This window comes from Aspergillus viridinutans (assembly GCF_018404265.1).
Source record: "Aspergillus viridinutans IFM 47045 DNA, scaffold_4, whole genome shotgun sequence".
Taxonomy (NCBI): Eukaryota; Fungi; Ascomycota; class Eurotiomycetes; order Eurotiales; family Aspergillaceae; genus Aspergillus; species Aspergillus viridinutans.
In genome coordinates, this window is record NW_025091220.1 from 1,090,666 (window position 1) to 1,109,226 (window position 18,561).

At 50.2% G+C, this 18,561-nt stretch overlaps 9 protein-coding genes across 9 annotated transcripts; 6 read left to right on the forward strand and 3 right to left on the reverse strand.

Moving 5' to 3' along the window:
• Nucleotides 1-529: 529 nt before the first annotated feature.
• Aspvir_006374 (uncharacterized protein) lies at nucleotides 530-849 on the forward strand (the record flags this gene model as incomplete). The annotated part of the gene is made up of 2 exons (XM_043269576.1): nucleotides 530-538; nucleotides 559-849. 2 exons carry the CDS (start codon nucleotides 530-532, stop codon nucleotides 847-849), a joined length of 300 nt encoding a protein of 99 aa, XP_043125511.1.
• Nucleotides 850-2,538: 1,689 nt separating this feature from the next.
• On the forward strand, nucleotides 2,539-3,043 carry Aspvir_006375 (uncharacterized protein; the record flags this gene model as incomplete). The annotated part of the gene is given in 2 exon segments (XM_043269577.1): nucleotides 2,539-2,641; nucleotides 2,658-3,043. 2 exon segments carry the CDS (start codon nucleotides 2,539-2,541, stop codon nucleotides 3,041-3,043), a joined length of 489 nt encoding a protein of 162 aa, XP_043125512.1.
• Nucleotides 3,044-3,184: 141 nt separating this feature from the next.
• On the forward strand, nucleotides 3,185-3,800 carry Aspvir_006376 (uncharacterized protein; the record flags this gene model as incomplete). The annotated part of the gene is made up of 2 exons (XM_043269578.1): nucleotides 3,185-3,443; nucleotides 3,634-3,800. The coding sequence occupies 2 exons, from the start codon at nucleotides 3,185-3,187 to the stop codon at nucleotides 3,798-3,800; spliced, it is 426 nt and encodes a 141-aa protein (XP_043125513.1).
• Nucleotides 3,801-4,950: 1,150 nt separating this feature from the next.
• Aspvir_006377 (putative lysyl-tRNA synthetase) lies at nucleotides 4,951-6,620 on the reverse strand (the record flags this gene model as incomplete). Its single annotated transcript, XM_043269579.1, has 4 exons — nucleotides 4,951-5,720; nucleotides 5,785-6,210; nucleotides 6,272-6,436; nucleotides 6,578-6,620. The coding sequence occupies 4 exons, from the start codon at nucleotides 6,618-6,620 to the stop codon at nucleotides 4,951-4,953; spliced, it is 1,404 nt and encodes a 467-aa protein (XP_043125514.1).
• Nucleotides 6,621-7,370: 750 nt separating this feature from the next.
• Nucleotides 7,371-7,760, forward strand: Aspvir_006378 (Tim10/DDP family zinc finger protein; the record flags this gene model as incomplete). The annotated part of the gene is made up of 2 exons (XM_043269580.1): nucleotides 7,371-7,468; nucleotides 7,577-7,760. The coding sequence occupies 2 exons, from the start codon at nucleotides 7,371-7,373 to the stop codon at nucleotides 7,758-7,760; spliced, it is 282 nt and encodes a 93-aa protein (XP_043125515.1).
• Nucleotides 7,761-8,199: 439 nt separating this feature from the next.
• Aspvir_006379 (putative Sin3 complex subunit (Stb2)) lies at nucleotides 8,200-10,782 on the reverse strand (the record flags this gene model as incomplete). Its single annotated transcript, XM_043269581.1, has 1 exon — nucleotides 8,200-10,782. One exon carries the CDS (start codon nucleotides 10,780-10,782, stop codon nucleotides 8,200-8,202), a length of 2,583 nt encoding a protein of 860 aa, XP_043125516.1.
• Nucleotides 10,783-12,608: 1,826 nt separating this feature from the next.
• Aspvir_006380 (ubiquitin-protein ligase RMD5) lies at nucleotides 12,609-14,037 on the forward strand (the record flags this gene model as incomplete). The annotated part of the gene is made up of 4 exons (XM_043269582.1): nucleotides 12,609-12,729; nucleotides 12,802-12,929; nucleotides 12,989-13,747; nucleotides 13,819-14,037. 4 exons carry the CDS (start codon nucleotides 12,609-12,611, stop codon nucleotides 14,035-14,037), a joined length of 1,227 nt encoding a protein of 408 aa, XP_043125517.1.
• Nucleotides 14,038-14,972: 935 nt separating this feature from the next.
• On the forward strand, nucleotides 14,973-16,041 carry Aspvir_006381 (uncharacterized protein; the record flags this gene model as incomplete). The annotated part of the gene is made up of 4 exons (XM_043269583.1): nucleotides 14,973-15,181; nucleotides 15,238-15,612; nucleotides 15,670-15,943; nucleotides 16,006-16,041. 4 exons carry the CDS (start codon nucleotides 14,973-14,975, stop codon nucleotides 16,039-16,041), a joined length of 894 nt encoding a protein of 297 aa, XP_043125518.1.
• A 648-nt stretch (nucleotides 16,042-16,689) lies between these two features.
• csn12 lies at nucleotides 16,690-18,331 on the reverse strand (the record flags this gene model as incomplete). Its single annotated transcript, XM_043269584.1, has 6 exons — nucleotides 16,690-16,776; nucleotides 16,833-17,253; nucleotides 17,302-17,363; nucleotides 17,427-17,579; nucleotides 17,628-17,700; nucleotides 17,760-18,331. The coding sequence occupies 6 exons, from the start codon at nucleotides 18,329-18,331 to the stop codon at nucleotides 16,690-16,692; spliced, it is 1,368 nt and encodes a 455-aa protein (XP_043125519.1).
• Nucleotides 18,332-18,561: the final 230 nt, after the last annotated feature.

Sequence of the window (18,561 nt, forward strand, 5' to 3'; positions counted from 1 at the left end):
TGACGTCTTGCCAGACAGATCATCCCAGGGATTCCAGTACATTATTACTGCTACTGCTCCAATGCCACCCCCTTCCCTGGAGTTTTGATTTATTGATATTGCCGGTTATCAAATTCGTTCAGGGCTGCATTCTTCAAACAATATCGATTCAACCCTCTGTGTCTCGTGAACGCTTTGCTGCCCATACAGTGGTTTGCAGCAGGCAGACGGCATGATCAAACCTGTTGGCCAGTGCCTTCCCACTGTTGTCATTGAGTCTGGTTGGTCCGAGTCTCGAAACCGCTTGAGAGACGATATGGACTTGTGGCTTGCCCGCGGCTTATCGTCTTCCTACACTGCCTGACAGGACTTATCACCGGCATGCCGATCGAGTGGGCCCTCAATAGAATCTACTGTAGTGGCTCGTCGGCGGCAATGGAGCCGTCAAGGCAGTCCTCATACGGATGTGGCGCAAGGTCGGGACAAACACCGTCAGGGGAGTCGCCAAATCTCGAGAATACAGTACGCTGAACAAGCCCACTAATTCAAAATGAGTACGGTGATCCGATATGGGCTTAGGGTAATCCTGCGCCTGCTCCTGTTACCCCGAAGCGTCGGCCCGTTTCATACTGGACCACGATCTCTTACATCATGGAGATTCCAAACCAAGTTCAGGAGCGCTATCTCTCGAAGGGTCATTTGCCACTAACAAGATCGAAAGAGCTGGAATCGCGGAAGACGCCTCCTTTATCGCCGTTTTCGATACAGCTCAAAATGTCGTCCTCAGCCGAGCGAGAGCCGGTCTGTCATTTCGGGTACTCGAACATGTACCTCATGCTGAGTTCCAGGATACTCCTGAAGAAGCCTTGAACGTCGCATCGTATATACCCCTCCAGATAGAAAAATCAACCGGAACGTGACTTGCTATGGCCTAGCCGTTCCGAAAATCTTCAGTCTCCCATCACAATCCGCTCGATCTTGGAGCTTCGAATACAAGTTGGTGAAGAACTCCCCGCATTCGTACAGGCATTGGTAGTTGGTTTCCTTAACCGTGAGCTCCTTCTCATCTGTTCTTTCGTGAGGTTGGCCGAATCAATGGCCCATTGCACGTTCCTGAGGAACATGGCCCGTCACAGCAGCTGGCTGCTACGGCTACCATCAACATGACACTTCGTGATTCTCGATTTCCGGAAGCGTGTCGTGATGCTGGCTGACGCTAATATCCTGGACAACTACTTTGTTTTGTACAAGGGCAAAGCATGTGCGAATCTCACCTGCGCGCGCAGCGCATGAGCGAGGAAGATTTCTGCGAGATTTTGGCCCGCTGGCAGGTGCGGATTTTGTGCGTGTTGTGATGCTCGGGTGGGAGTTGAGGAAGCGCTCCCAGACCGCCACCTCCTGAGCGCTGGTTTCATTGCAGACCTTCAGCGCGTTTGGGGGGCTTCCTTGACCTTGCTTGAGGCTGAAGGCTCTGTGGTCCCGGCCAATTGTGAGTACTTCTTTCCTATCAGGTTGTTGTCTAGTCCTCTTGCTAACACCAATGTTCAATGTCCTAGGAATGTTGTGTGCTCATCTTGCTCGCGCGTTACTTCTCACATAAGCCTTCAGTGTTTTCTCTTCACGGCGTATACTGGGGTTGGTAATCTCTGGGGGTTCGTGTTGCTCATGGTTTCTGTTTTCCTGTTCCTCATCATTTGCTTGGTCGTCCGCGGGGCGGTACCGAGTCTGACCTGAGAGCTCAGATATGCATTGACTCCAACCTGCGCATGAGATGTCTGGAATCGTCTTGATAATCGCCAGGCAGGTACTGGTTGCTGTCTGCCTCTTTCAGAACCTATCTGCTCTCTTCTACTTCTGTTATAAAGAGCAAGGACCTGGATTGGAAAAACCTGTCGCAGTGGCCGCTTGGGGTACACACTGAATGGATAGGCAGCAGTTACCGGTTAAGGGGCGCGGTTTGGGTTCAATAAACTTGAGGCTCGGACAGATGGAAAAGGCACTCAGTGCGACTTCTATCTGATCAAGAATGCTGAGTGGGACAACGAGCTTGATATGTATGTCCTTTCTTCTCTTTCGAACTTCGTTCTTGGCTGATTCACGCAGTCCTGTGCTCCACCAGGGTGGTCTTCGGGCTGCGAATCACAACACAGAGGTGGCAGCACAGCAGACATAACCGATGCTATCCCAATGATAGCAGCAAAGATACAGTGACAGTCGCGATTAGTTGACGATTTCAACTCCAACGTCGTGGATCGGAAGCAGAGGTTCCCTGCGATCAGTGCGAAAGCGGCAAGGGAGTTTTCCAATCTTGTGTTGCAGCACCAGAAGTCATCGATTCGGATTCGAAACGCCATTCTTTGCACGCCGGTGCCTGCGCAAATTGCGTCTGGCACGGTAAGGGAGCCGAGTGCTCCTTTTACTTAGGTCGTGCCGGCGCGTGGAAGCCAGACTTGGACCCATGGCCCTTAGTCTTTACGAACCATACTCGCCTGAAAATAGTTCGTTTCCTAGGAAGCCCCCCTCTCAGCGAGTCCTCACCCTCACACTTGCTTCGAGTCAATGCGGAAGAACTTTGACACAGATGACAATGGACGCTTGGTATCCGGGACACCGAACAAAGCCTTTCTCCAGATTGGGGACTACCCAAGAAAACCGTCCAGTCGTAACCTGATTGACAGACCTGAGCTTTCTTAGCTGGGAGGAGTACGTGGCTCTCCTTGGCTACAGGCTAATCTATAAGCATGAGTACGTGGCGGGGCTGATGAAGTCCCTTACGGACTTGATCGCAACCCTGAAGGTGATTAAGATACCATGTGCGGGCTTATGCCAGTATATTGGATTCCTTAAGCTCCCTGATGAGTTCTGCCTTGACCTACAGCCTGGTGATGTGATGAAGGTGAACTTCAATGTTGAAGAGCCAGAATCACATACCGACTGGCATATGTGTGTAGTAATCCCACTGCCAATTGCCCCTCTGAAGGCCGCCATAATCCTCCTGACTCAACCCTGGGACAAGGAGAAGCGGAATGGGTGCACTTTAATGACGACCTGGAACCCTTGGTAATTAAGATCGATGCTTTAGGTTTTATCCAGAACGCCAGGTCTCAGGCTCTCAGCTCCTGGGGAGAGACTCGCAGCAGGTGGCAGTGAATGTCTTATTCTCCGACATATCTCGAAGCATGTTGCTAGGAGAGACTTTGACCTTATGGAGGCCAACCGTCACGAGCGTGGAAGTGTTGTCCGGCTCACCTACTTTCCGGAAATCCAGACCCTGATCGTGAAAGTCCCATCTCGTGAGCATGAAATAGCCCAACCAAATATCGGCCAGCTTCTAACCCGCAAAGTGCCCACTCCTAAGGAAGAAGATGCAAAAGCTCACGAAGTCGGACAGCCCACTACCTGCAAAATCGTCGGCCGATGGCCAACGATGCTCTTCTTTCCTGAGAAGGAAGACTTCCACGGACGTAATGTCTCTAGTGTCTGCAGCTTCCACCAGGTATCGCCAATAACCCAAATGAATGGCCACTCCTTGCGGTCCCAATGGACATACAGTGCCATCATACAAACACCGATGGCTCCTCAACCTAGATCTAGCGGTAGACACGCATTGCAGGTCAGCATCAGCAAAGCCTTCTTTGGATTCGCTATCCTAAGCGTTCACCATTGACTCGGGCTACGGCTGTGAGACCGTCGGCCCGATGAGCGATTATTTGGATGAGGACAGGATGCGAGAGAAGATGGGTGATAATCTGCCGGGGGCTATCGAGTCCATCCCGTCTTCGCCTCTGGCTCTTGCTGTGTCGACCCCAGCCCACGCATGATAAAATCTTCCACTCTGCTTCATGCCTGTGTTCTCTTGGTGATCTAGGTATTCATCCCGTAGACGCGTCGGTTTACCCATAAAATACTCCGTCAACATCTTTCCCAGCAAGCCATTCATGTTTTCATTCTTGCTGTTGGTTCTGGGATGATTCGGGGTCGTTGTACGGTGTTTCGCTTTAAGTCATGTGCTCATGGGGCAGGCACGTTTCGTCGCTGCGTGTCTGCTCCGGAGTATACCATCGATCGTCAGCAGCGAGCTTTCTTCGCGGGCGCATGTGCAAACTGCGTCTGGAATAACAAGGCCGCGACCTGCTCTTTTTACATTGACAAGAACCGTGGCTGGGATGCGCGTTTCGACACGTACGAACGTCCTTCCCTTCTTGAGATTGGTATGTGGCTAACCAGGATAGTGCGATTCTCGAAAAAGGTGGCCTACTTGCGGCTCTCGAAGAAGGGGACCCGGTGCGTGACTGGCCTCTCGCTGACGGCGAAGTCATTGAATCGAAGCCGATGCCTTCGAAAACCCCTCGCAAAGAGACCGCAGAATCCTCGCCTGGCGGGTCTGGCCCTGCTGCTGCGACGCGTTTGCAGCGAGCCTCTTGTTTTTACATTTCCTTCCTCTCCTGCCGAATTGTGGCTCGAAAACTCCCTGTGTTGGTCTTTTCGCGTACGTATCCGGACTTTCTAGTGCGTACCACTCAGAGCATCAGACGGAGAACTTTGCAGCGGTTCTCTTAGAGGGTTCGGTTTTCCCTCCTTTTTTTTATGGTGCGATTATGTCAACCAGAGCCTTATGGGTTGACCCCGGCGGACTCACCAAAGAAGCTGTACTATCCCGGGGGCAATACTACTATTGTCTCCCAGTGGGTGAGCATATCGACGTCCTTGTTCATGACGTGATTTCGAACGAGGTAGAATACTGTGGCTGTTGCCCTTGGTGATTCTTTTGTTGATCTCTTCTTGTGATGAGTGGCAGTGGGTATCACGGCTAATACCCGCGATGCGAGCAAATTTTGGTATCGTTGGTGTCAACGCACGGATCTTAAGCATTTATACGGAAGATGGAATTAAAAGAATTGGATGTTCTGCAGTCGTAATATTGTACAGGTATCTAAGTAGAGAAATATCATACAGCCATTATCAAGCTCCTCAATCGGTAGTCCTCGAAAGACCATCATGGCGACGGGTTACGGCGCGAAGGTTTCCAAAAGGAAGGACATCCCCGATCCTCTTTGCACCGGTGAAGAGCATGCAGAGGCGATCAATGCCACAGCCCCATCCACCGGTAGAAGGCAACCCCCACTCCAACGCTTCAAGGTAGCTCTCATCAATCTCCGCGGGCTCATCGGTGCCCTTACTGTAGCGGACTTGGTCCTCGAATTTCCGTCTCTGCTCAAAGGGAGAATTCTCCTCTTCATAGGTGTTAACGATCTCCCGTCCGTCGATGAACAGCTCCGCGCGCGCTGCGACACGCTGCTGATTGACGGGGTGGATGAAGGACTTTGACAGGGGGGAGAGACACTCTGGAGGATTAATGATGAAGGTCGGGTTGATGCATTCGGGTTCGAGGTAGGTGCCGCAGAGCTCGTCCAGGAGACGGGGAAGAGTGGGGTCCTTGGGAATAGGAAGGGAAAGGTCTCTGAATAGCTGGTTGACATGGTCTAGGGCATCTGGCGTGGTGAGGTCGGGGAGTCTGCGACCAATCTTGTCTTCAATGCCGGTGGTAAAGTCTACTCGACGGAAGGGAGCCGAGAAGTCGACTTCTGGTGGTTTCAGGCTAGCGTTCTCGTTGAACTCCTGAATATGTGCCGCCATGCCTGATAGGAGGTTCTCTGTGATGGACATCAGATCTTCCAGGTTGGCGTATGCATGGTAGAATTCACAGGTTGTAAATTCGGGATTATGCGTTTTGTCCAGGCCTGTCCCAACATGTCAGTCACTCCCCTCAAGACTTCGAATCACGAAGCCATCGTCTTGACTTACCTTCGTTCCGAAATGATGGGCCAATCTCGAACACTTTGTCGAACCCACCGACGACTAAGCGCTTCAGCCATAGCTCTGGCGCGATTCTCAGAGACAGCTGCCTGTCGGGAAATTCGGTAGCAGAAGTTTGAAACGGGCGGGCAATCGCTCCGCCAGCTATCGAGCCAATGATGGGAGTGCTGACTTCCATAAACGATCTGTCGAGAAAGAACTGGCGCAGAAATTGAATTATAGCTGATCGAGCTCGAACGATATCTGCCGCCTTCTGGTCGGCAAGGAACTGGACATGGCGTGGGTAGGGAGAGGTCTCATGCTCTTCGGCGTCGACGGGGACATCGTGCAGGCAAGGCGACAGCAACCGAGGAAGCTCAGTTGCAAGAACAGTGAGCTCTCCGGTTCCTGTGCGGTGTGGTTTACCTGTTACGGCTATGGAAGATCGTTCAGTCTGGGGTAACGGTACTGGGAATGGCTATACGGCACAACATACAGAAAGTATCGCCGCGGCGAAGGAGACGGTAGAATCTCTTGAAAGCATCGGGAGCTACTCCGTCCAGCTTGCGAATGTTGCACATAACCTGGACCTTGTGTCCATCCTGGAAGATATCGAAGAATATCAATTTGCTCCCGGCCAGTCTATAGGCACGTATTCTTCCTACAAATCTAAGTACAGAGGACAACTGAGTAGGGCCAGAACAGCGGCAACCTACCATTAACAACGACAGTGTCATCTTCTACTGTTTGATTGCTGGCAAGGTGGCTATATCGATCACGAAATGCCGCACAGCTCAGCGACCGATTGTCACTTGGGAGACGGGGATATGGGACAGAACAGGCATTCTTGACCTCCTCAAGCCGGCGTCTGAATGCTTTATCGGGGGAGGCTGCGCTGCTGCTATGCCTTGTACGTATAGATGAAGATGAGACCGGCTTGATTGTTCCAAGTAAACTATCTGCTATGCGAGAAGTACGATGGTTACTGGAAGTGAGCGGCGATCCTGCACTGATAGATTGCTCATATTAGCCGATCAACTCAAGCAACACAGTTTCTCCTCAAAAGAAAAAGACAAGAACGGGGTATTGAATCAGGTAAAAGAAATGACTCCGGTGCGATCAATTGCTTGAAACAAGCATCATCTGCAGCGGTTCTGGAAAGGAATGTTTGTCTCATCATTTCAATTGATGGGAAATAGTCAAGAAAGAAAGAAAATAAGCATCTTACCTAAATTGGAAACTCTTAGAGCATAGTTGTGAAGCCCACCGGGGGCGAATTGAGTGCATATTAAAGAGAAAAGCTACAGTCACATCACGTTAGAGATGGGAAAGAGAAGAGAAGAAAATTGTGGTCACTGAGAAGGTCAATGAATTTATGGAAGGCGGTGGGAACAGACGGTCTTAGCTCCCAGCCGCAATATCATACATATCTCATCAGAATCAATCTGAGCTACCATTCATCAACAGATCCACGTCCTACATACTCAGTACAATAGCTCGCTTTCTGATCCAGACGTTATTGACGATTGCTAACCGCTTCACAGATATCCAATCACATAACTTGATCAAACCTTCTTCCATAAGATACCATCATCATGTCTTTCCTCTTCGGCGGTCCCCCCAAGATGTCCTCGGCAGAGAAGATCGCTGCCGCAGAGACAGAAGTCGAGATGGTCTCCGATATGTTCAACCGGTAAGACACATCAGTCTCCTCCTTAGCTATACCAGTGCCCACGACAGTACCGTGGCCTTACTCTCATCCCGCATTTTATAACCAATCTAACGCCATACTCAATCTCAGTCTCACCGAGTCCTGCCAGAAGAAGTGCATTCCCAACGACTACCGCGAAGGCGACCTGAACAAGGGCGAATCCGTCTGCCTCGACCGCTGCGTCTCCAAGTTCTTCGAAGTCAACATCAAGGTCAGTGAGAAGATGCAGGGCGAGGCGGCCCAGAAGCAGGGCGCTCCTGGATTCGGCATGTAAGAAAGATACGCAGGCTTTACTCGCTAGTCTTGTCTGGAAGGGCATATTGCGCGCATAGACTGATTTGTTTGGAACTGATGCTCTTACAACCTCTTCCTATGTTCGCTGGGAGGTCATACTTTCATGCTGGGCGTGGATTCTCTCAACGTTTGTCTTTGCTTGCAATCGAATGGATTCGGGATGATATCCCATGCTGAGTTCGCCATGAAGACTCTTACTCATAGGATACGAGGTGTCACTCGGTTCTGGCAGTTTTGTCTATTATGGGGATGCTCTGGACCCGTTCTCGACCATTAGTCTTTGTGTTCGAGTCGTGCTTTTTGCAGTGCGTATGATATGGGACACCGAGCCTCTATTCACACTATGTACACTAGAACTGGTATATAAAAATACAGGGATATCACGCTTAACACAAAAGACATGAAAGGATCGAAGCATATCACCTAGAAGGCATTCCAACAAATCTCCCCAACCGCGACAACCATGAATTGCTCTGCTTCTCTTCCTCGTTCTTTATCAGACTTTTCATCCTTGTTTCAAGCTCCAACACATGTCGCTCGAATTCCCCGAGGCCGCTCTCCACATCCTCGACTTTGGACTCAAGGACATTGAGCTCATAATCCAGCTTGGCTCCCATCATCTCGACGCGTTTCATGGTATCGACAAGGTAGGTGTGCTCCTCCGTCAGCAAGTCACTGGAGCGTTCCCTCATGTGCTGATATTTCTCAGCCTGTTCTAGGTAGATTGAGTTGATGTTCTCGTGCGACTCATAGAGCTTTCGGTTCAATTCGTCCACCGAGTTCACTTGTCTTTCCACCCAAGGAACTGTGTGATGGCTCAGCTCCTCGATTCTGGAACTAAACATTCGTACGTCAGAGGCCAGCGTATCCTCAAGCGCAACGGCTTGCTCTAGAGTGGCGTCTGGCGTAGGCTGCAGTGCGTCTCGGCCTCCCAGGCTTTCCCAGCCAAGTACCACGTCTTCAACAATACTGAAGGACAGGTGGCGAGGCCAACCATTGCTTATACGTTCCGAGTCATCTGTCGTGGTGAAATCTATGCAACTCTGCGGTCGGCGCAATAACATCAGATCGAATCGAGAGAGTTCGTCCTGACTAACAGATGCGTCGGTCGATCGTGTCCTGGATCGCCCTAGATCCGACTCGTCCTCGTCCAGCTGACTTGTCGAGGGTTTTCGCGCTGAATCAGTTTCCTCATTATCTGGTGGAGAATCAACAGTGATTTTCGGAGGTTTCAATTCGGAGACTATCAGACCACCAGTACTCGCTGGTGGCTCTGCCTTTGCGGCGTCCAACTGTTTCTGGTCATGAGACTCAGAAATGCTTTCCTGATCGGTCTGGGTACCATCAGCCTCTGTTTTTAGGGCAGGCATCTCCGAATCGCTTTCGATAGCTGGCATGTAAGCCGCATCAACCCTTAACTCCGCCCCATCTTTCGTCTGCTTGTGGTGCTGAGATCGAAGGCTGGGCAGCCCAACCGCTTCTTTGAATCTTCCAAATCCGATTCGTGCGTCTGACACCTTGCCGCTAACACCCCTCCGAACCATGCGACTCAGGTTCTGATCCTTTTCGTCCGGGGCGGCCCCCGTTTCAGGCTGCCTCCACGGACGGTCTGAGCCTTGCAAGGATGGGTCACCAGCCAGATCTTCGTGCGAATGGCGTTTGCGGCTCGTCCACACATAGTTGCCCTGTTCATCCCTGTTGAACATCATTTCCGCAGCAGGCGAATCATGAGCGAAGCCATCACCCAGCCCACTCTTACGTGGCTTCCCCCTCCACAACCACTTTGCTCTCTCACCGGTCACTAGCGATGCGAAATTGTCCAGCTCCAGTGTCTCAATATCGGCGATGCCACCCTTTTCCCGACCCCGTACCATACCCATGACCATCTCACCCCCATGTCCGCTCAATTCGGCCATCGTTGACTTGACAGCGTCAGTCCATCCTTCTGCATTTGCCGCCTTGGCAGTTGCCCGGTGAAGCCGGTCGAGAGTTTGCCGATCCAGTCTGCGTGTCCGTTCGATCTTCTGTGACTTCTGAAAGCTCTCGATTGCCCTCTTAAGACTGCGGATATCGAAGGCGTCCTTCCCGACCGGGGCACCGAAGGCGTGAAGTCGATTTCGAGCTCCCATGAAGGTGCCCAGCAAAGCAGCTACAGTTGTTGGTCCCAGTACGCCGTCACTTGGTTCTATGTTGTACAAATCAATCCCGAACTCGGTCCACCAATCATTGAGTGCGGTCTCGGTGACATCGCAAAGCAGCCCGTCCACGTATTCGGGTGCCAAGAGGCCAAACATTGTCAGCGCGATCTGGCATTGTTTAACAAGCTCGATTACAGCACTATACACAGGTACTCGCTCGCTCGTTCGATAGAGTTGGAAAAACTTTGCCACCGTCGCAGGTGAAGGGGGTTGTAGCTTTAAGCCGGCCCGGCCGGCGCAGGAAAGCCGTTTCAGGTTTTCATTGACGATAAAATCCTGCTTGTGACGGAGTATGTCACCATCGGGGACTGGGATAACGGTGAGCGCAGACGGAAACGAGCTCAGGTCAGTTACCATGACAGTGCCCAGAGGTGTGTCTTTCGTTCGTGCTTGACATTGCGTGACGGCGTTGAAGTACAGTTTCAAACGCGGAGACCAAGTGTTTTCGTCAGTTGGGACGCTGAGGACGCCAACCAAGACCTTGTGCGAAGGATCGCCCGTGTAAGTCGTAATAACAAATGTTGGGTGTACCCTTGAACAAGCCCATTGCTCAACAATGTATATCTCGTAACCCTGCAGGGTGAGGCGTCGATGCAGCACAACCGTCGCAGGGTCCTCCTCCAGGTACCGAAGGGCTACAGGATCGGTGAACACGAGTTTCTGATGACCGTGCGGTGGTGATGCCTCCATGAGTCCGTTCGTATGCGAGGAGAGGCCCCCGTGAGCGTTTGTGGAAGGTCTCATAGGATCACGTCGGTTCGCCACGGGAGGCGCAGCCTGTGCGCTGGTAACAGCCGGTGGCATTCTGTAAGCGTGATAGTTATCGCATTAGTGGTAAAGACTGTGTCATATCCAGAGCTGCTTGCTGCTGTCTCCAAATCAATTGTCGATGTAACGTGCTCAAAGTACTGAGACCAAGTTCAGAAATGAGGGGATGAAATGTTGACCCTCCTGGGGTCTCCTAGCTTTGTCGGCCTCGTAAGGAAGGAACTTGACATATCCGGAGTAGATACTGAGCATCTGAATTTCAAACAGAGGGTGTAGAAATTCTAAAAATTTGCCGTAACATCGTCAGAAGAAGGAGTTCAAATACGGAGCCTAGAGAGGAGTTGCCTGAAAGACAGTTGACCGCAACTATACAGCGACGTCACAGGATTCTGGAAGCGGTGAGTCGGCTACGGAGAAAATGCCCCTGATACCAACTAAAGTTAGAGAGGTACTAAACTGTCCAAGTCTACCTTTCTACGGAGTACTCCGCACCAAGATCTGGAAGAATCGCGTCTGCATTACTCAATAATAATACTGGAAGCTGAAGAACAGGATGGACACTGCTGTCTTGTTTGAACGCGAAAGATAGCACCCCAGTCCACGAGGCGTGGCGAGCGATGTTCAGCCAGTATTGAGCACCTCAGTTATCGTGACACAATATCCTTCAGAGGTACTCCGTACAAATTTCGAAGAGGCCCATATTATTTCTATTCCAGGTACCTTAGGCGTACGATGGGATCAAACTAATCGGTAAATCTCTTCTCCACAGGCCTCCGCAAGGGAAGCAAACAGTGATGAAAAGAAGACCAATGTTTCGAGCATCTGACAAGCAGAAAACTCAAACTGACACCAAGACTTGGAGTCAGGGCAACTTTTTTTTCAAAAATTCCCAGTCGATCCGAAGACCGACTGAAGCGGTCAAATGGTAGTTTTCAACTAGCAAAAACACGGTCTCGGATGTCTCCTCACTGACACGTGTAAAACCCGTGCACCAGGATGGAGAAGAAAAGAAGAAAAGGTTCAAAGAGACGGGGGAGTAGGCAGGTTATATACCTTTGCCAAGACCTACTACTTGCGCTAGCGTAAGCGAGGCTTTGCCCTTATGTGGCCACGAATATGATTGGCAGTATTACTTTCCTTTGCTACGGTACTAAGCATTTTACGTAAGCAATCAAATATTCGCGATCTTCCGTAGAGACGTACGGAGTAAAGAATTACAATAATGATAGAGCGAGGTCTTTGTGACATAAGACCCGAATATAGACTCCAAGAGATGATGGGAATACTTTGAGGAGCGGACCTTTTCGCTTGTAAAATACCTTTTCTACTGTTCAAAGTGGTCTTTGCTACCGTAGGTACCTAATGCATTAAAGCGGACTACTACCACTCCGCATGGGGGCATTTTGCAACGGTTCTACTATTAGTCGGAATAGGAAATGCTCTAGCGTCTATTGTTTCGATATGAGTAGAAGGCTCCTCCAATTATTTTGAAATAACAGTATCAGTCTCAGATTCATTTGATTCACTTCCTGAAACCCTGCAGCATCATACCATGACCTTAGGTATCTAAATGATACCCGCAAAAGAGGGGTAAACGAGCATTATTGGAGAACACGTGATGTCCCATGTCCCATGTCGTAATGGAATTGTCGGTCGCCGATAGCTTATCGAACCTCATCTCCACCTGACTTGTCGGTCCTGATTTTCGATTCTGCCCTCTCAGAGACTGTCCTTACGTCGCCCAAAGTCATCAGCTGGGCACTATCTGGTCACCCATATGGCTATCGCTATCGTGGTGCTAGAATAGCGGTACTCACCTTACTCCGCTTCAAGCGCCATCTCCGAGTCACCCCAGAGTCGTCATGGACCTTGTCCGGAAGGAGCATGAACGGCTCGCTAAGAGGCTGAAGGCTTCTCAGAATATTAAAAATGTACAAGACACGATAGATCTAATTCAAGCAGCGCGAGACGCTATCGCCTCTGGTTCGTTCCTCTTCGTCGGTTTCGCGGCCATCTTGGTCGTTTGGCGGTGTTCATTGACTGATCATTGTATAGATCCAGGTCAAGCATCCATAACTCTAGCAAAGCTCCAGAATTCCGTCAAATCATCATTCGACTCGATCAATGACAATCTCAAAGAACACCACAGCGCTCTGAACAAGTACAGCAAAGCACTAGATAAGGTCGTGCCTCCGAGTTATTCCAGCATACCTGGTATTCTCGAAACTGACACCGTGTGTAGCTCTTCAAAGATAAACCACTTCCAAGTACCGAGCATGATGCTTTATTATCTCGAGAGCATCTCATCAACCGCGCGATTGCGATGCACCTGTTACGAGAAGGACAGTTCTCTGTAGCCGCCACCTTCCTTTCCGAAATAGCCGAAAAGAAAGCTTCGAGGCAAGAGAACGATATGGATACGGATGGCCCAGACGACGCCACGAGTCTTCTCGATATCGACGATGTTCCTTCGAGCGAAGTGCGGAAACAATTTGCCACGATGTATTACATATTACATGAGATGAAGGAGAACAATAACCTGCTTCCGGCTATACAGTGGTCAAGGGACAACAAAGAAGCCCTGGAGGCACGAGGCAGTAACCTTGAATTCGAACTGTGCCGGTTACAGTTCGTCTGGCTCTTTCATGGCGGACAAGGCCCTGCTGTCGCGGGTCCACAAGCTGCATTGGAGTACGCCAGGCGCGAATTCCATGCTTTCCTCCCCAGGTACTTAGTGGAGATTCAGCAGCTGATGGGGGCAATGGCCTTTGCTCCAAATCTCCAAGAGTCGCCTTATCGGAATATCTTCGACAATCCGGCGGCATGGTCTGATGTGGCGCAATCTTTCACTCGGGAGTTCTGCTCACTGCTGGGTCTGTCTGCCGATTCGCCACTCTACATAGCCGCTACTGCTGGTGCGATAGCGCTACCTACTCTGCTGAAATTGCAGACAATTATGAAAGCAAAGAGGACAGAGTGGACCACGCAAAATGAACTTCCGGTAAGTCGAGTCGCGGCAGTCCGCGTCACCCTAGCATGTGTCGGGACTTATAATTGACATACTTTATTCAGGTCGAAATTCCACTTCCACCCTCTTACCTCTTCCATTCAATCTTCGTCTGTCCAGTATCCAAGGAACAGTCTACAGACGAGAACCCCCCGATGATGATGCCTTGCGGTCATGTTATTGCAGAAGAGTCGTTGAAACGAATTTGCAAAGGCACAAGATTCAAGTGTCCTTATTGTCCCAATGAGAGTCATCCGCGAGAGGCAAGGAAGGTCTTCCTATGAAGAACAGGGGTATATCCAACATCCATCGGCTTGATGGAGAATGTGGATTGGTCTTAGGAATCCGGATTTTCTTTGTTTCTTTTCTACTTGTCAACTAAGGATGGTGGCGTTTTCGGTGTCAAGGTCATGAGGGCATGCGGGAAGTCATATATGTGTATATTTTTCAGATAATCCCACCTTGGTTACGTCTAACTGCAAGCCCTTGCATATAGATTCCCAGGAAGCTGAAGACATTCCTTTCAAGATATACCCCACATATGGGTGGGTGTTATCAAACCTGGACTTTGAGATCGCATAGCCACCGGAAGATAATTAGTTATTTGTCTGTTTCGCCCACTAGACCCCTTCGTTCTATTAGAAAGAGTCATCTAGGCCTGGATAATGCTGGCTCTCAAGGAGGATGTATCAACTTTTCCATTCGTCTCTTAATCAAGGAATCCAATAATTCCGGAGGCAGTCCAGGTGCCCCACCCTCCCTTACCTATTTCTGACATCTAATTGGACAAACAGAATCCCGTGACTGCGCGATCATTTGGCGATGCATTCAAAACCACTTTACGCGTGCAATACCGGTCTGTACGCGCCTGCAGTTGGCCCTTCGAACTGGGACATTTGTGATAGATGCACAAAGAAAGGTCTAACAATGTTGACTGGTGTCTCAGAATTGTAGATGTCTAAATCACTTAGCAACACTGAGAATATAAAAGAAACCAATTTCCAACAATGGTGCAGTTACTTGCTTCTTACTGTTGATCGCCTGTTTCGACAGTATCCGTATCATCCTCTTGATCGTCGTACTTACAGACGCAGGTACAGATACAAGCATGCCGTCAGCTGTCTCACCATTGACCAAGCAATTGCAGCTTTACTCCATCAACCCCTGAGACCCTACCATTTTCTCTCAGCTCGCTCGAGCCGCCCAGCCCGTCTTCAATATGTTGACCCAACAGCACAGCAGTAGCAGCCAAAACATGCTTTCCATCAAACGTCCATCTCAGAGTCCCACAGACAGCCTATCATCAAGATATCGCGTTGGAAAAGGGACGGCAACCCAGCGAGTGAGGAAGCCCGTCCGCGACTCTCCTAGTACTCCATCGCGACGGCTCGAAAGACGCCAAAGAACTGGTAGTTCCCCAGACAAGTGGTAAGACTACACTCCTTTCCATCGCGGTCAGTTGAATGCTGAACTAACCACAGCAGCTCGTCAAGTACATCAATAGTCACCATCTCCGTCGGCCCAGAACAGCGCCTCTTCGCCGCCCACGAAGACACCCTCTGCATATCCCCCTTCTTTGCAGCCGCCTGCTGCCGAGCGCAATCCCAATCGCCATCGCCATCGCCAGGATCGCCTCACAAGCGCATCAGCATCTCCTTGCCCGACGAACAGCCCGAGATCCTATCCTGCATCCTCGAATACCTCTACAAGGGCGACTACACGCCCCGAGCCATCTACAACCGGCACCGCGATACATGGGAGCTCGAGAACACCGGCCTCGACACAGACGGACAAACCACCAATGCGACCATTTTCCACCACGCAACTGGCTCGGTGATTCTGAGGGATACAGCCGTCTAGTAAGTCTGCTTTCTAACCCCCAACCCAACCAGACGACTAACATCGCTGGTTAACAGCTGCGCCGCGCAAAAGTATGGCCTTGAGCCCCTGAAGCGCCTTGCCTTGCGGAAACAGGGCCTCCACTCCGGTATCCAGTGCAGTACCATCCTGAGCAGCGCTCGCTACGCCTACGCCAACACCTCGGATAACGAGTCGAAACTGCGCGCTCATTATCTGGCCCTGATTATCCGGAGCCGGTCGACGTTCAAGCGGAGCGGGACTATGCAGATGGAGATGGAGAAGGGTGGAAAATTATTCTTCGACTTGTTTGTCGCGATGTGTAATCATATGGTGTGTATTGTCCTCTCTGCGGTCTTTTGTATGGATGGAGCTGACTTTTGTCTTTTGCTTAGGATGACCTCACAACTGCCAAGTCGTCTGTTGCTTAGTTCCACATCCTGATGTTTGTCGACTTATTATTCCATTTCAAATCCAGACTGCTTGTTGAGCCTTTCTACTATACCCTTCTCTATTTTCAATTTGGTTTTCGCGCCGTGAAGGCCACAGTGTACAGTAACTTTGTTTCATGTCTCTTCTATCAAAAGCAAGAAAATGCGGTACCCTTCTCACCCTGATCAATGTGTTCTAATTCGTACATGCAAAAGATTTCAAAGTACAGGTGTCATGGATAGATGCTCCTGTTCATAATTCATGTCTAAGTCATACAATGGTGATGTAGGGTTCGGTATAAACTGTCGTCCGCTGATGTATGCCAATTACCGAATAATCCAGTCGAACCCATGCGGCAGGAAGTACAGCCTGGTTGATGTTCACCTGGTGACCATTATACCGTCGGTATATAAAACTACCTAGCTGTAGATGATAGCGAGTCGTGTCGCATCCCGATGGCTGTTCATGCATCATAAAGGATACCATAGCGAATTAGGCTGTATATAAACAGCTCAAGGCTCTCTTCGGTGGCAAGCACTTGGATGCCGTGAGTTTCAGATCCTTTTGGGCGACCTCAATTTCGGGTCTAGCCCGGCTCTGACTCAAGCTCAGCTTAAATCGTATGCTTGGATGGTGTAGTGGAATTCTTAGACACCGGTTCCTGGAAAGGCGGTACCACCCTTGCTCAACACAACCATGCCTCGCTCCCGGGCAATGTAACCCTTCATAAGTCCCTAGCAACAGTCAATCAGTTTGTGATCGCTCCATGTGATGAATAAGAATGGCATACCTTGTATATGAGGTTAGATAGTAGGCACTCAACCTCATCAATGTCTACCCGGGACCTGTCATCCGCATGTGTGCCGATCCTCAGCGCTGCTGCGAACTCGGCAACTGGAACACGAGTTCGGCGAATGGGAGGCTGGCCGTCCTTGGATTCTTCGAACCCTCCAGTGATAAAAACCTTTCGGAACAGATTTCGCAGAGCAATATCGCGTCCTCTTTCGAGCGGTAGATAGATGCGTCTCTTGACGAATTCCTCTTCTCCGGCGCACATGGCTGTGTCAAATCCAACCAAATCCCCCTTTCGTATGCATTCGCACAGGGGACGGAATAGTTTCTCCAATCTGGGAAAGGGTGCGAGAAGTTTTTCGGATGGTAGAGTATGGGTCGTGACGAGGTGGCAGGGGACAAGATATGTGAGGATCAGCCTGCTGAAATTAGCGACGGTATAGAGACATGCGTTAAGATTCACTGACTCTCGATTTTTGAATGCGCCCTTGTGGCACATCTTCCACGCATATGCCAGGTGTTCTTCCGCCTGCGGAAGGTCATCAGAATAAGGTCTTGATATTAATCAAAAACTTGCCCAAGATCGTCTTACCTCCGCGTAATTTTCGTCTAGAAAGTGAATAACACCGACATAGTACTTGAATGTGACTATGTGGGACTTGGGGAAAGCTTCTAGCTCAGGGAGATCGGCGGATGAAGCGCGAAGAGCGCGAAGAAGGTTCTTTGAGAGTCCGACTGAGTTGAGCTAGGTTTGTCAGACGACGTTCAGAAACGGAATGGACTTCAACCGTACTTTGAAGTATGTCTTGAACAAAAGATTTGTGGTGTTGTAGATACCCCATTTCCGGGATTCTTCAATCGGTGCCCTTGAATCGTACTCAGTAATTTGCGAAAATCAGTGTAGACAGCCAGTGCAACTACACACCTGTCGCTCAGACAAAGAGTAAACATCCGATTGATTATCCGGGCAGCCTCCTCGAGCTTCGCACTCTTCTCGAAATCCGCAGCGACATCATCTTGGAACTGGTCACCAAAAGCCATGGCTCCTTTAGAGGAAATCTCAGCATCTGCTTTGATCGCAAACACCCTCAAGTATTTCCCCACCACATAGAGACACGGGACCGTCCATGCTTGAAGCCCGAAGTTCGTGTAGCCTCTGATGAGAGTATTTGCCACATTTTTCCAAGCATCAAAGACCTTGGCCCAGCTGGCCGACGGGTTATACTCCTCGAACTTGATGATCTCCCCTACAGCCTTCCAATACGCTGCGAAGATGTCAACCCAGCCATTCTGCTCTTGCTTTGGGAGCTTCACGCCGTTTGCTTGGAAAAGTGAATAGCGCAGATCTGCCGAGATATGGTCAGAGTCAGAGAAGTTGTAGAACGACAGCAAGCGATCGGGGCTTTCGGAGGTTGCGATGGGCGTAAGAGCTGCTGCCAAACGAGGACCAGACCCGTTCTTCTGGCCTTCCTTGAAGTCTGTAAAGACAGACGCCATGGCAGACTGTGTGTTGTAACCAGAGTCCTAGATTCTCGTATCGAAGCGTCAGTGCTTTACAATCATAGAAATATCTTCAACAAACAACCCGGGCAATCTATGGAGCTAGGCTCTGGTGTCATCGTTCATTCCCTGCCTTCTCCATCGACGGTCGCGAACGTGATTGGGGGGAAGGTGGGGAACAACAGTGTGCAGCCGTGGATTCCTGAGGCCCTTATCAGCCGCTGTGG